This window comes from Lytechinus pictus, chromosome 7 (genome assembly GCF_037042905.1).
Source record: "Lytechinus pictus isolate F3 Inbred chromosome 7, Lp3.0, whole genome shotgun sequence".
Classification (NCBI taxonomy): Eukaryota; Metazoa; Echinodermata; class Echinoidea; order Temnopleuroida; family Toxopneustidae; genus Lytechinus; species Lytechinus pictus.
In genome coordinates, this window is record NC_087251.1 from 11,446,296 (window position 1) to 11,462,568 (window position 16,273).

General features: G+C 33.6%; 1 protein-coding gene across 2 annotated transcripts in view; it reads left to right on the top strand.

Annotated features, from left to right (window-relative positions):
* Positions 1-8,197, top strand: part of LOC129265522 (kinesin-like protein KIF16B) — a 30,977-nt gene extending 22,780 nt beyond the window's left edge. For both annotated transcript variants that reach the window (XM_064101915.1, XM_064101916.1), the window contains 3 exons: positions 2,084-2,173; positions 3,075-3,158; positions 3,655-8,197. In XM_064101915.1, coding sequence (XP_063957985.1) covers positions 2,084-2,173; positions 3,075-3,158; positions 3,655-3,810 — 330 coding nt within the window. In that variant the 3' untranslated portion in view covers positions 3,811-8,197. The remainder of the gene's footprint in view (positions 1-2,083; positions 2,174-3,074; positions 3,159-3,654) is intronic.
* The last annotated feature ends 8,076 nt before the right edge of the window (positions 8,198-16,273 follow it).

Here is a 16,273-nt window from a genome sequence, read left to right on the forward strand (position 1 = left end):
AGTGATTTGGAAATCAGGATTACTCTTTGGATATTTGTCGGCTGATTGTCATTTCGTCTACTGCCATTTTGCCCACTATCACAAGGTCTAATATCATTTCGACTACCATTAGTTAGTCAACTATCAGCATAGTCCAATAACCATTTCGTCTTATTACCACTTTTGGTCTAATAACCACTTGGTCTACTTTCATTTCGTCCATTTTCCATTTGGTCTAACTGCAGTTGGTCCACTATCATATTGTCTTAGCCCATTTCGGCTAATAATCATTTGGTATCGTTGCCATGGCTCCAATCACCATTTCGTCCCTTAGGCATATTCATTTCATCTTATAACCATAATGGTCTGCTGGCACTAGACCCATATGGGGACTCTCTGTATCATTGCCGCCAGTAGGGGGGGGGCCGGGCCCTTTCTCTGGGTCCGCCTATGCCCTGTCGGCGGATGGTAGAGGGTTTTTTTTTGCACGCGAGCTGATCTGAACCACAAAACAGGAGTAGTACAACAAGTCGGCAATGATACAGAGAGTCACTGTAGGGGTCAAGTGCCAGTAGACCATTATGGTTTATAAGATGAAATGAATATGCCTATTGGACTAAATGATGATTGGACGAGATGGTGATTGGACTTATTGGTGATTGGACCCATGGCAACGATACCAAATGATTACCTAGTATTAGCCGAAATGGGTTTAGACAATATGATAGTGGACCAACTGCAGTTAGACCAAATGGAACATGGACGAAATGAAAGTAGACCAAGTGGTTATTAGACCAATTGGCAATTAGACCAAAAGGTCATAGACGTAATGATATTGGACAAAGTGGATATTGGACTAATTGAAAAAATACAATTAGACCAAATGATAATAGACGAAATGGCTATTAGACCAACTGGCTATTAGACGAAATGGTAATAAGACGAAATGGTTATTGGACTATGTTGATAGTTGACTAACTAATGGTAGTCGAAATGATATTAGACCTTGTGAAAGTGGGCAAAATGGCAGTAGACGAAATGACAATCAGCCGATAAATATCCATACAAAGAGTAATCCTGATTTCCAAATCACTTAATTCTCTTTCTCGTGTCTCAAAATACTTAGTGAAAGCATATTTTATATCTTATCTGTAGCTCGAGTCCTGAAGAAAATACAGCTGTGATATTATGCGTTGCGACGTGTGACATTATGCATTAGAGATTTGCTGCGACATTATGCGTTGCGACATGTGACGTTATGCGTTAGAGAAGTTACAACATTATGCGTTGGACGCTCTTGGCATAATGTCGCAATCTGCGACATTATCGGTTGTAACAGGGCTGGCGTTGAGGCCGAATTAAGGTAATATTTTATGGTCATACCCTTGGGTCTAGGCACATGTACAAACTCTGTGGAAGAAACAATTATACAATGGCCTCATGACTTGTATCACTCAGCCTCAACTCCATTGCTGAAAGAATACAGGGGAGGTATAGATTTATAGAAAAAGCATAAAAAATGTCTTACTGAAAAGAATTGTCTAAAAGTTATAAATTCATTTTGTTGATTTAGTGTTGTGTGTCATTGTGATGCTTTTTCTGCACAGCTATTTAGTGATTGTATATGACAGTTTTGTAGGGCGGCATATTGCAATGTTTCTGTTAAAAATGTGCTATATTCTATTGTAGTTAACCCAGAATTGTATATTTATTGCAACATAATGTGATGTCAGTTAAATCATGTTTTGGATTACTGTTGCATTGATAATATTTCGAACTGTTTCTTGAGAAGTGCATTTTTTTCTTATTTCCAGTATATGTTTTAGCCTGGAAATGTTATGAATGCTTCTTTAAAGAACTTTCTCAGTTAAGAAAATTTTCATAAATTAAGTTTAATGAATAATTAGTATACATTTAAGTACAATCACTGTACTGCATAATTTGACCACCAACACATGTTGGACATTTACATTGAGTATAGCATACAACCTGACATGTTAAAACCAGATCTGATTTAAAGTTTCTTATGTAACAACATTTTTTACTATTACTACTTCTTGTCCAGCATTTATATATGTTGTTTTCTCTCATGTATATTTCTTAGGTGAAAGTTATAAATGAATCCTGGATTGTTTTCAGGAGGTATAGGAGATTCAGGGAGCTTCATGATTATTTGAGAAGGAAATACAAAGAGGTAAGCAGATTATTTTGTATGACCATATGTTATTGTGTAATGTAACAGGTGTGGCCATGGTAGGGGGCTGCATTCCTATGATTTTTAAGGGGAAAAAAGGTAATAGAAAAAAATAATAAAAAATAGAAAGAATGGTGTTAAAAAAGAGTGTACTTGGACGAGTATATTTAATAAAAATACACAGTTCTTGTATAGCGCATATCACGTTTTCATATAATGTCCCTATGTGCTTCCAAAGGACTTAAGCCCCTTAGCTTATTACAGCGTGCACGCATTTCAAGAACTTAATCCAGACAGGTCTCTATTTACCTCACCTGGGTTGAGTGAAGTAAAGTGTGGATGTATTCCTTGCTGAAGGAAATCAACCCCATAGCTTACATTCAAACCCTACGATCCTCTGGTTAACAGGCGAGAGTCTGAATCAGTAGAATGCAACACTTTCATATGATAACCATATTATTTTAGAGGAACATATAAAGTCCATTTGAGATTACCTTCCTGATCAAATTCCATGGCAATGCTCATGCATAAATAATATACACTAAATAAGGTAAGCATATAATTATCTTTCAATAATCAGTGGTGTCGTTTTATTGAAAATTGTGCCATTAGAGAATCAAATGTGCGCTTAGATTTGGAAGCTTCACAATTCGCTCACAGGAGTCGTTTTTACTTTGGCTCTTTTTTAAAATCTAAACCACTCATAAGCACATCCTCGAACATTGTTCTCCATAATTTATTTTGAAACATGTCTCAAAAGCTTCGTCATATGCACAGGATCTTCTAAAAACCTTTTTCCCCCAAAGTATTCATAAATCCATAGCTAGCTCATGAAAGTTTTTTCAAGTGTTATAAGTCATTAGTGAATGTAAAGAAACACTTCATCTTTCCACCTCTCTAGGTGAATGCCTTACAGTTTCCACCTCGTCGTCTTTTTGGTAACAAATCAGAGAGGGTAGTGCTAAGGAGAAGGATGGAATTAGAGGTATAGTAATTCTTGGAAACTTCTCATAAGCTCTTGTAACATAACATTATATTCAAATGTTCTTCATTGTATGCTGCTGTTCATATTGATGTATGTCAGATTATGAACAAAGACAAGGAGATAAACTAGTTATCTGACATTTAATTTGATTTTATTTTGATATATATATATATATTTTCTATTTCCAACAAATGAAATATGTTTGTTTGTATCCCACATCATGATCTCAGTCATTAAACAATAGATTACCACATAGACAAGAGAATTGTTCAATTATGATTTATTCCTAACTGAAATTGGAGCAAAATTTCAAGCTCTACTTTCCCATCTATGCATTTCATATTAGGTATCAGGATAAAGTTTACAATTTTCAATTATTTGTATTAAATATCAAATATTTTTGCCTATGCTGGAGTTAATGACTCAAACTCCCCTTTTATTACCTTAACACACCTTTGAATTTTGACCATATTCTTTGAATAAATTATATTTCCAGAGATATCTCCAAAACCTTATGCAAGTATGTATGAAGATCCCAAAGTGCCCCATTGCTCCTGGTCCCGGCCGCGTCATCTCAAAACAGGTTCTCTGTGAGTGGTCACCGTTCTTCCGCAAAGGTGCCTTCGATATCACTAAGTACGGAACCGGGTGATGTAAACAATATCACTGAAGAACAATTTTGAAATCTGAACAGAACTTGCCAAAAAAAGTAAATGATTCCTACGTCAAGATGTTACTGGTGTATTATGATCAGTGCTTCAGGAATTTACGCCTCGCTGTTGACCTTGCCATATTTTGTCTTGAAAAATGGAACAAATACAGTGGATTTTTCAAGTTTCTTTTTTTTTTGTCTGTATATTGTTTATGTTATTTCACCCGACTGCTATAGAGAAAGCATAAATGCTTGTAAATACACAATCTTCCAGAGGACCAATGACTTCACATCTTCTCTAAGGGACCTGGTAATTTGGATCAATTCTTTACCAAGGGTTGCTACTGCATTGACTTGTTTCAAACCCTGGTTGCTATATGTTGATGAGACTCTATCAGCTGAAGCTTGAGCTATAATGTATTTTCAAATAAGGTATGGTCATATGATGTAATGTAGACTTGCAATTCAATTCTAATATACCTATATGTTAACCCATTAAACACAATTTGATTTCTGCATATTACAAATTTTCCAAAGGTTTAACCAAAGTTATCTAGAGCATGGGGCTTAAAATTTTAGTAAATTTTGGGTCACACTCATTCCTTGGATAAAATTTAGATTATCGGGCTCATATTGATCATCATATTAGAAATACAAGTATTTAAGAAATGTGTTTGAAATATCATCCTCTCTACAGAGTGATTATAAAAGGTAATTTCTTTTTCATTGCACTCCAAATCACAGATCAATCATAATTGTAACCAGATTGATTATAAAAGGTAATTTCTTTTTTCATTGCACTCCAAGTCACAGATCAATCATAATTGTAACCAGAATGAATCTAGTTGAAAATCCTTTCATTTACAGCACTTGTTCTATAATTAATGCAGTTCTGAACCAAAAGAACAACAGTAAAGCCAGCACACTACACAATCCACTGTGATTTGCAGCAAAGCAGATTTCTGATTTTAGTATTCTTGGCATTATGCCAAACTTGAAATGAAGTAATTTTACCTATTGGCACTTTCATATTTCATGTAAAGTGCAATTTATTTTAAAATCTTGTTGTCGGATTGTGTAGTATGTGGCAAGCTTAAGAGTGTACAGTCCGTAATTGACTAGGGCAAGTAAACATAGATTGCTTTATATTCATAATATGCATAGTATATAATATATATGCACCAATAATGAAAAGACTACTTAATCTTGCATTACAATCCTTTCACCATTGATATGAAAAGAAAAGCAACTGTTAGACATGAAATCTTCTAATTTGTAAAATACTGAAATACTGTGTTGTCGATCCCTTTATGATCAGAGAAAAAGGCTTTCATCTACTTTGTGTAATTTGTATTTATCATGATGATAATTTCTACTTAATGCATTTCATTGTTTCCATGTGTTTTTTTATGAAATTGGGTTTATGTGAACCTGCTACCTGTTTAGCAGTTTTATTTGCAATAGTAATTAGCCTTTGCTGACTTTGGAAAGGATTTCTGCAAAATAGAGGCAATAGTGGGCTGTGTGTAATAGATAATCAAGATTATATGAAATTAAGTTTAAAAAAAAACTTTGTTTAATGTGCTAGAAACGTGTGCTAATAAAATGCACCGCTCTTTCATTTTTAATAGAAAACAGAGTAGCACATGTGTTTTAAATGATAAATCCTTGCATCTAATTGGCTGATGCAATTTTATTAGAGAGAAAAAGCACCAACAAAATGCTTTATGAAATGTTCCCTGGTTTTGTTATAGAAGTGGTGGTCTGGGTTAGGGTAGGGCATGTTTTCTACCCCCTTCCCCCCGATTATTTGATCCAGAAGTCTTATCCACTTTCACATATGATCAGTCTGTAATCGAGAAATTTTACCTTTCATCATTACCGCCTGAATTGAAAACTGTTAGAATGACCAGAATACTATATAAAGTACAATTTTCTAGTTAGCTTATCACATAATATCCATCAAGGACACAATGAAACAGAAATGAAAGAGCATATGACAAAGATATTGTAAATTTTTTACTCCTCCTTTATTTACTTTTCTTTAATTTTTTTTTGGGGATGCAATAGCAGATTTTGGCTCTGAATAATATTATGGTATATTATGTAATCTTTATTGTTAATGATTTATCTAACATAATAATACAAAATGTTCATTGTAGTTGCATGACTGTCGGACTGTCCACTTTACTATGACTACTGCTATATAAGGAAATATTCAGAAATCTTGTTATAAAAAGTTTTTTAAGGTTTTCTCACCAGTTTTATGACCCTGATTAGATTATATTTTGTATTTTACAAGAAAGTTCCATCCTCATGGCATGTGAAGAAAGAAATAAATATTTAAATGGTGTATGTTTTAAAGAAAATATAGTCCCTGCAATGCTCATATATTATTGTGAGAAAACTATTATATCAGTGACTATAATGATCATATCGCTTAAAGGGGCAATTTGTTAGCAATTGAATGATATGGGCCAAGTAGAATCAAAGTATCATTCAAATGATAACATTTTAAAATGATTACGTTTTTGTTGTCACCAATTCAATATTTGTTCTCCTAAAAATATTTCATATTTGAGTTTCCTTTTTAAATATGGGTTGAACACATACTTATTGTGTTTTTGTCTTATCAATTCAACTCAGATTCTGATATGTATAGCTTATAGTGTCACCACAGGTTGGAGATTCAAAGAATTATCCATTACAAAAGCAATGAGAGCTACTTATATATAGATTATTAATGTATTGATATATGTACTAGTATTGTTTATGTTCATTGTGTTTTGTTATCGGTTCATGTGTGCAGTTGTTATTTTAAATGTTATTTATGTAGCTAATCATTTTTGCTGCAGTCTTAATTTATTCTGTTAATGTTTGTTTTAAGTTTGATGAAGTTATAAAAGTTCGGTACTTGATCCATATGAATAATAGTCATAACAACTTTAAATCTTGTTTTGTTTTTGTTTTTATTTATTATTAGGGGGTATATTTTTAAGGGGGACGGGGTATAGGATATAAAATAGATTGATGGAATTCATTAAGGTGGTTGAGATTTAGATCATGGACTTTTCATATTTTGTGGGATGGGTACACTTCATTTATCTTGTTTAGCATGTTCCTACCATATTGTTTGCATTGTAAACTTTGAATTACAACTCATTCATTTTAATAATTGTATAACATGTGAAATTACAAATTCCAGGCATGGAATTAGTCTCCTATTCACAAACCTCAAATAAAAAGTATCATACCTCACACCACATACATATGTATGTACATACAGTTGAGGCCAAAAGTTTACAGACACCCATGGAATTCACTGAAATTTATTCACTTGCCAAACATCCTAAAATTTACTATATCTTCAGAAATATAAATACTACCACGATGAGTTTGTTATCAAATGAAAGAGCATATTAAGCTCTTTCACATAATTGGGATGACGTTGGGATTAAAGTATGTTTCAGGTAAAATTTTCTTTGAAAAAAAAAGAAGTAATATTCATGCCAAATGTATTCTATTGATTGTTATTATATTTTCAAACATTGTTTCACAAAAATAGAGACATGTCAAATCTATTATTTATATTACATTTTCTATCAAGATATGTCACCATTGAACTAAAAAGTGTAATCTGAAATGTTTGTGTTGAGAAGAAACTAGCACAAATATGAAATTTTTTTGTCAAGGTTTTATTTCAAGTTTGTCTAAAATATGAAGATTTTTGGGGAAAAAATGACACCTCAATATTTTTCAGCTCCTGATGACAAAGCAATGTGAAGAAGGGGCATGATATACTAATTTCTTTTATATCAAATTTATCATGATAGCACAAATATTTTATAAGATACAGTAAATTTTATGATGTTTTGCAAGTGTCAACTTTTCTTTTAATTCCCTGGGTGTACGTAAACGTCTGGCCTCAACTCTATATGTTTCAAATGTTTCAAAATGTATTTTAACAATGTATTTTAACACTATATCAGGCAAATGTTTTTCAGTGTCTATAAAATCATTTTATGTGATATTCATCCCACTTATGTCAACATTTCAAATTTACTAGATTTTTTTTCCATTTAAGAAAAAAAGGCATGCTGCTTTTTTTTTCTAAATTGCTATGAAAATGTCAGTGCAATAAACAGTGCGTATCATAATTAAGGTAATTTATATTTAGAGGGCTAAACTATAAGAAGATATCGAATATTACTAGCTGAACTTTTCAGAATATGAATATTTTTTCTTGTATCACTAACATCATTGGTAACTGAATTCATTGATCTGAATGACATTTTTTCTGAGTTTTTGTAAAAGTGCATGGAAACTGGTGATTTAGTCAGAAAATCCACCTTTCGGCCTTGCATTCATGGACATAACCCCCCCCCCCAAAAAAAAAAGGTCTATCCAAAATTATAATAACTTAATCTCATGAAATTTATACCAACATGGCCATTTCCAGTCATAAAGAAATCCCCCAGTTTATGCATCAGTGAGAGTTTCACCTCGGCCTCTACTTGCCTAAACTTGGAGGAAAAAATAAATAAATTGTATGTGATGTCTTTGACATCTATTTATTTGATTCATTGTGGTGTCAGATGTAAAGGTTATGTATTTTTGAAAAGCTGAGAAGTTGCTCTTTCATATTCTGGCATTTAGATTGTAATATATTCAATATTTTATGAATATATTACACCTCTAAAATTTTCATTAAATTTGTTTGATACACACTGTAGCACTTACTCCCATTTATAGTTATTCTAACTCAAATCATTTACTTATTCATTATTGTCTGTGCTACTTGTGTAAGCTCTTCAATAGAATGTTTTTCACAAATTAATGGGTTTAATCTCTTTTGATACCTTATTAATATGTCATTACACTTTCACTTCGATATAAAAAAAAGTATCACAATGTATTGTTTGTTTTAGTTTGTGCAAGAGGATATAACTTCTCCTTCTTTTATATTCTTAAGCTATATTGATGCGTCTTTAATACTTATAAAGATAAATACTTAAGAATGTATAAATGTTTATTTTGTACATAATGTTGTAGATATTGTATATTGAAATGTCTTTCTATTTTCTTATCTTTAAGCTACATAATGATATGATGCATTGGTAATCACAACAAAAAATTGACATGGATAAGAATATTTTCTTTGATTTAATAGGATAACTTAAATGCAAGCCCAGAAAGTTAGAATTGTTTCTAAAATGATTATCAAGACATTATAATGAACGTGTTGCATGTTTTAAAGGACAAGTCAACCCCAACAAAAAGTTGATTCAAATATAAAGAGAAAAATGCAACTAGCATAACACTGAAAATTCCATCAAAATCTGATGTAAAATAAGAAAGTTATGGCATTTTAAAGTTTCGCTTAATTTCACAAAGCAGTTATATGCACATCCTGGCTGGTATGCAAATGAGGAGACTATGACGTCATCCACTCACTATTTCTTTTGTATTTTATTATATGAAATATTCGAATTTTCTCATTGTCAAGTGATACAATTATTAATTCCTCCCTGAACATGTGGAATTAGCATTGTTTAATACTATATGGTTCAGTCAAGTTGGTCCTTATTGTCAAATCTATAAAAAATGAAATATTGTATAATTTAAAAAATAAAATACAAAAGAAATAGTGAGTGATGGACATCATCGACTGACTCATCTAGTTGTGCATATCACTGTTTTGTGAAAAATAAGCGAAACTTTAACATTTCATAACTTTCTTATTTTACATCCGATTTTGATGAGATTTTCGGCACCATGCTAGTTTGATTTTTCTCTATTTATTCAAGTCAGCATTTTCCTGAAGTGGACTTGACCTTTAAAATATGAATTGGGTCAAAATACCATACGACTTATTTGTAATAATGATGATAATAATTGGATGTATATAGCGCTTTTTGCCTGAGGATACAAAGCGCTTTTTATTATTACCCCGGCTTCAGCTCAAGCTACCATTTGTAAACTTTATCATAGACGTTGAAGTTGCCTTGTGATATATTATCTTTCAACAAAACAAACAAAAAATTGAAATGATTGTATCGGAAGGTTGCAGGTTTTTTGTACTTTTTCATCATTCTTAACTAGTATTCTGAGCAGTCAGCAAATGTTTTCTTGTATATTGAATGTGAAAGAAGATCCTATCATATCATTCTTGTGTTAATTCTGTTAGGAAGCAGAAAAATAAAACATATTATAGTGTCATAAAATTCACCAGGCATTCTGACAATATAAGCACATTTTAATACCCACTGTAATTATGGTATTGAACTATTGTTCTGAAGCTAAATGACTCGATCACTGATTGAAGAGATATACGTTCCACTAGTATGATGATGAAATGATGGTGTTTTATGAATTAAACTGAAAGTAGTATTCATCATGTGTATTTATTGTCAATATCTTTCTTTTTCCTCATTCATGATGATCTTTTAGCATTTTTTTTGTTTTCTGTTATGATTTATCATCCCCTGATCCGGTTCCAGAAATAGTCTAAATTTTATCCTTTCTTTCAGTTGATAAACTTTCATTAGAGTGACAAAAAGGCCTTTGGCCTGACCATATATATTAAGTTAAGGTAATCACCTTTTGAATGACCTAAGTTGAAGATGTAACTTTGAATGGTCAATGATAATTGACAAAATAAATCATGAGTATTTTGATGCAAATAAATAATTTTTCTAGACTGAAGAAATTTTTCCATGGTATTTTTATTTTATGTGTCAGCCCCCGACGTCTTTCAATTACTTTCTCTTTTTACTATGAAGGCGATTTCCCGAGCAAATATGATTCAAGATTATTGCAGCTTCTTTTCTTCCTCCTTCTCTTCCTCCTCTTCTTCATTTTAATATTAATGTCCAAGTCTTTTGGTAGCGCATAGAAATGATATGCGCTATATACAAGAACGGTTTATTATTATTCTTTCTTTCTCTCTCTCTTCTTCCTGTGCTTCCTCTTTGCCTTTCTCTTCTGTTCTTCATTATTTCCCCCACTCTCTTTCCTCTTCTCTTCTCTTCTCTTCTCCTCTCCTCTTTTTTTTTAATATCCCCTTTTCTCTTTTGCCCTTCCAGAAGAGGGATTCGGCCCCCTTCTGGATCTGTCTATATATGATCATTGTTATTTTGATTCCTACTGTACATGAGACATCCTTGAAATGTGTAGGGATCACATACCCCCTCCCCTGTCAATCTAGGTCTTTTGATCATGATTATTTTGTTTCAATATATTATCTTTACACTACAAAACAAGAAAGAAACAGAAATGGGGAATATAAAGAGTGAGAGAAAAAGGAAAAGATAAAGTTGGTATGATAGAGAATTTTTTTTCCACTTATCCACTGGAGCTGAATGCAAGAAATTTTGTAACTTTAGGGCACCAAGCCAAGTTGTTTTTTTCTTTCATAACCCGTTATTAATTCTAATAGTTTTTTTTTGGGGGGGTGTCAGGTATCCGACTTTGGCATCCACTTATTTGGGGTAGGAATTTATCTTTCATACCGGCGACTTATTTTGAAAGAGCTAGTTCTGCATTATGCGGCATTTTTTTGGCATTTTGAACAAATATTTAAATATCTCGTTAACTCCGTATATAAGCCTATATAGGAAGAGGGGTAGGGGTGCTAAAATCCTTGAAAATTATGACTAAAATTGTTGTTTGTCAATGTTTGTAAATCCATTGAATTTGATATAAACATAATTTTCAGTTATTTGTTTTCTAATATTTTGGTCGGTTTGAGAGAATCAATTATATTTTTTTTGCCATTGTTGTTGAGGTTACTTTTTTCAGTTAGTTTCTTGATTTTTTTTTTTTCAAATTCATATCTTAAAAAAAAAAAAAGGGAAGAAAAAGAAAAGAAAAAACCCTGAAATTGTTTATTGTTACATGTTTTTGGAATTAAGGTATCTGATATAACAATTTTCAGTTAGTAAAATATATGTATTAGTCGTTTTAGAGAATCAGTTATTGTTTCATTTCTTTATATGTATTTCCTGTTATTGCTTTTTCACTTAGCTACCTAATTGTTCTGTTTATTTTTTTTAGAAAGAAAAAAAAAGAGGAAGAGAAAGTTTCCCTTGGACCCTGGACACCCCCCCCCCCCCAGATGTAAAAATATATTTTTTTACGTAACTGATAATCGTGTCATATATCAGATACCATAATTTCACAAACATATAACAAACAAATATCAGTGATTTTTTAGGAGCAGTAGCCCCACCCCCTGCATCCAACTGTACATGATGGAACACTTGTTACTTAATTGTATTTCCCTTGATCGGTATTAAGGTCACCTTCTCATTGTATCCGCCTGTATCTATCCTTGAAGTTTTCAACACCGTTTGGAAAAAAAAGAAAAGCATATTGGGAATCGAACCTGGACTTCCACTGTCAGAAACATTGCACTAGTGTGAGTGCTTTCTGGGCATTCCTGTAGGCAGCAGGGCCAGATAGCTTTTAAACCAAACCTGGCTCGGTGCCTTAAAATGACGAAATATCATGCGTTGGGCTCCTGCCGTTCAGTGGTAAGGCATGTGTCGAGGTGTAGGGTTCGATGCCTACTGTTTCTTTATCCTTTTTTTCTATTTCTTTCCGTCTTTTTTTTTTAGGGGGGAGGGGGCCTGCTGCCTACAGGAGCGCCCAGATAGCAACTGACATAAGTGCAATGTTTATGACCCTGGAGGTCCAGGTTCGATTCCCAATATGTTTTTTCTAAATTTTTTGTAAACAACTTTGGAAGCTGCAAGAATACACGAAGGCAAATATAGTGAGGTGACATTAATACCGATCAAGGGAAATACAATTAAAGGAGAATGAAACTCTTGGAGCAAGTTAGCTTTTGTGAAAGCAGAAAAATCAAAGAATAAGATTGTAGGATCTTATTCAAAGTTAGATAACCCTTTTGTTAAAGTCCATGTTTTGTTAAACTCTTTTGTTAAACTCCATGTACAGATGTGGACTGCATACCTTAGTAACTGAACTATAGGCATGATAGGTTGCCTGGTATTTCAACAGGCTGGGTTGTCATAATAAGTAGACTATAGGTTAACAGGTGTGTAGGATGACAGACTCTTTGTGTTACATATTTCTGTTTGGTGTGCTGGCGAGAAAAGCCAAGCCAGCTCACTCTGACTTCTGATTTTGGAGAGGAAGGTCCGTTTTGGGGTGTTTCCTAACCAAGGAAAAGGGCGTGTGCCACAGTGCGGGCAGGTTCCTTTCTACTCATGCCGAATTGTAAGTAATGTTTGGTTTATATGGTTTTAATGTTAATACAATTCTTATGCTTAATATGGCATGTCTGTTTTCGGAAAGAAAGATAGATTTACATATATATATTCTGCTCATTTTGTCACCAAATTACATATATTTCTTATCTTACTCCATTCCTCAAAGTGAATACAATTATCCTTACTAAAATGAACAAAGTTGTATTTTGCTATTTAAAGTCGTACAATTCTGTGTCATTTATAAAAAGCTTGTTATGCAAATTATGAATATTTCATGTGATACCTCCGGTGAAGGAAACGTATTTTGCAAGTCTGTTAAAGTCAATTATATAATCGATCTACGATTCAGAGAGAAAGTTAATTATATTAGATTTCTCCACACTGTTATGTATTTTTTGACTATCACAAAGCTCATGCTAATAAAAGCTTGTTATTTATTTACTTTGATAATATGACAGCTAATTTCGATAAGCTGACATCTTTGTGAATAGAAAATTGTTAGGGTCTTTGCTGTTAAGTATTTGGTCTATTCCTATTTTAGGCGGCTGTCAACCTAGGGTCAACCCAGGGTTAATGTAGAGTCAACGTACGTAGGTCAGGGTAGCACCTATACCCGCTATGTCAAGGTCATGAGTCACAGAGGGGAATGACTCACTTCAGTCAGCCGAAGCTACGGTTCGTCGGACTCGACCATAATTCTTAACAGCAAAGACCCTAACAATTTTCTATTCACAAAGATGTCAGCTTATCGAAATTAGCTGTCATATTATCAAAGTAAATAAATAACAAGCTTTTATTAGCATGAGCTTTGTGATAGTCAAAAAATACATAACAGTGTGGAGAAATCTAATATAATTAACTTTCTCTCTGAATCGTAGATCGATTATATAATTGACTTTAACAGACTTGCAAAATACGTTTCCTTCACCGGAGGTATCACATGAAATATTCATAATTTGCATAACAAGCTTTTTATAAATGACACAGAATTGTACGACTTTAAATAGCAAAATACAACTTTGTTCATTTTAGTAAGGATAATTGTATTCACTTTGAGGAATGGAGTAAGATAAGAAATATATGTAATTTGGTGACAAAATGAGCAGAATATATATATGTAAATCTATCTTTCTTTCCGAAAACAGACATGCCATATTAAGCATAAGAATTGTATTAACATTAAAACCATATAAACCAAACATTACTTACAATTCGGCACACTGGCGTAAATCCGTGTTGAGGGGTGGGGGGGATGACTGAAATATTTTGGCATTTTTTTTGCATTCATGTTTTTAGATATGCAAGGAATTGTAATTGATATGTCCACAATGGCGTACCGTGGGTCACGGTATTGTGGGGGCACCAGCAAAATTTTTGAATCACTGAGTGAGCGCGCGAAGCGCGCTCAGTTGCTAGTTATTCTGACCTAATAGAGACATTTTAAGGACAATGTCATTGAACGGATATGTATCTCACTGATCAAATAATGCGAGCGCGAAGCGCGAGCTGAATTTTTTTATATTCACACCTAAAAAGGGACATTATAATCAAATTTGCGTAATCATGATAGTTACCTGTCTCGCTAAACAATGCGAGCGCGAAGCGCGAGCTTAAATTTTCGTATAATTTGACCCCAGCAAACAGCGAGATTTTAAGGAATATATTTTAGGAATCCATTAAGAGTATGCATATCTCACCATAGTCATCTAATGCGAGTGCCAAGCGCTTGCTGATTTTATTAGAATTACATCTGAACACATGAAACACTTTTTGTAGTCATTGCAATCATGATTATCATACGCACCTCACTAATCAAATATTGCGAGCGTGAAGCGTGAGCAGAAAATTTAGATAAGTTAGATAATTCAGACCTGAAGTGGGGCATTCTAAGGTTTCTTTGTAGGAATTAACTTGGACCATACGTATTTCATTAACCAAATGATGCGAGTGCGAAGCGCGAGCTGAAAATTTTTGATATTCAGATCAGAAAAAGGGACATTTTAAGGACTGATTTTAGGAATTCATGAAGAGCAGACATATCTCACCAATCCACTAATGCGAACGTAATCACGGACAGGAAATGTTTTTATATATACGAAGACCTTAACATGGGGCAATCACTTTTTGAGTTATGTAAAAGAAGCATACTAGGCCTATGTCACTACATAAAACAATGATAACTCAAGTGCTAGGAAATATATTTGGTTTATATTGACTTGAAAACGGGATGTTTTAGTACAACAGGATTATATATCTCGTTGAACAGACAATGCGAGCACCAGGAACAATGAAGACGTAGGCCCTGGGCAAATTATGTTTCATAAAGTTATGATAAAAATGTTTCTTATGTAATGTAACATAACATACTTATAATATGATATAACATTATAATGAATAATACTTTCTTCTTTCCCACTACGTTTCTTTTCCTTTCTCCCTCTTTTCTCTTTTTCCCCATTTCCCCGGGGTTTTTTTGGTCAGCCGATGGGGGAGCATGTGCCTCCCATGCCCCCCCCCCCCCGTAGTTACGCCACTGTATGTCCATATTGCAAATACCCCTCCAATAGTATTATCTTTTACCCCATGATGGTTTAATGATTTTTATTAGAGATTACATTCAAAAAATTTTGACATTCCATCTTAATCCCTTCCCAAAGACCCCAACATTGATGAATTGGAAGAAACGGGGGTTTCTCTTCAATGTTATAATAAGGACATAAGTATTTCGTTTGGAAATGGTGAACTGGCTCTTTATTTGCATTTTATGATTCAATAATATTGTTTTATTTGTTAAGCGGTATTTTAGGAAGAATTTTCACCAATAAAACAATTATCTCTTGTGATTTTTTTAAATTTCTTTCGTAAAAAGTGGGGGGGGGGGATGATTGTACAGGCCATCCCCCCCTCCTCGAAAAGTGGGGGGGATATATCCCCCCCATCCCCCCCGGGATTTACGCCAGTGATTCGGCATGAGTAGAAAGGAACCTGCCCGCACTGTGGCACACGCCCTTTTCCTTGGTTAGGAAACACCCCAAAACGGACCTTCCTCTCCAAAATCAGAAGTCAGAGTGAGCTGGCTTGGCTTTTCTCGCCAGCACACCAAACAGAAATATGTAACACAAAGAGTCTGTCATCCTACACACCTGTTAACCTATAGTCTACTTATTATGACAACCCAGCCTGTTGAAATACCAGGCAACCTATCATGCCTATAGTTCAGTTACTAA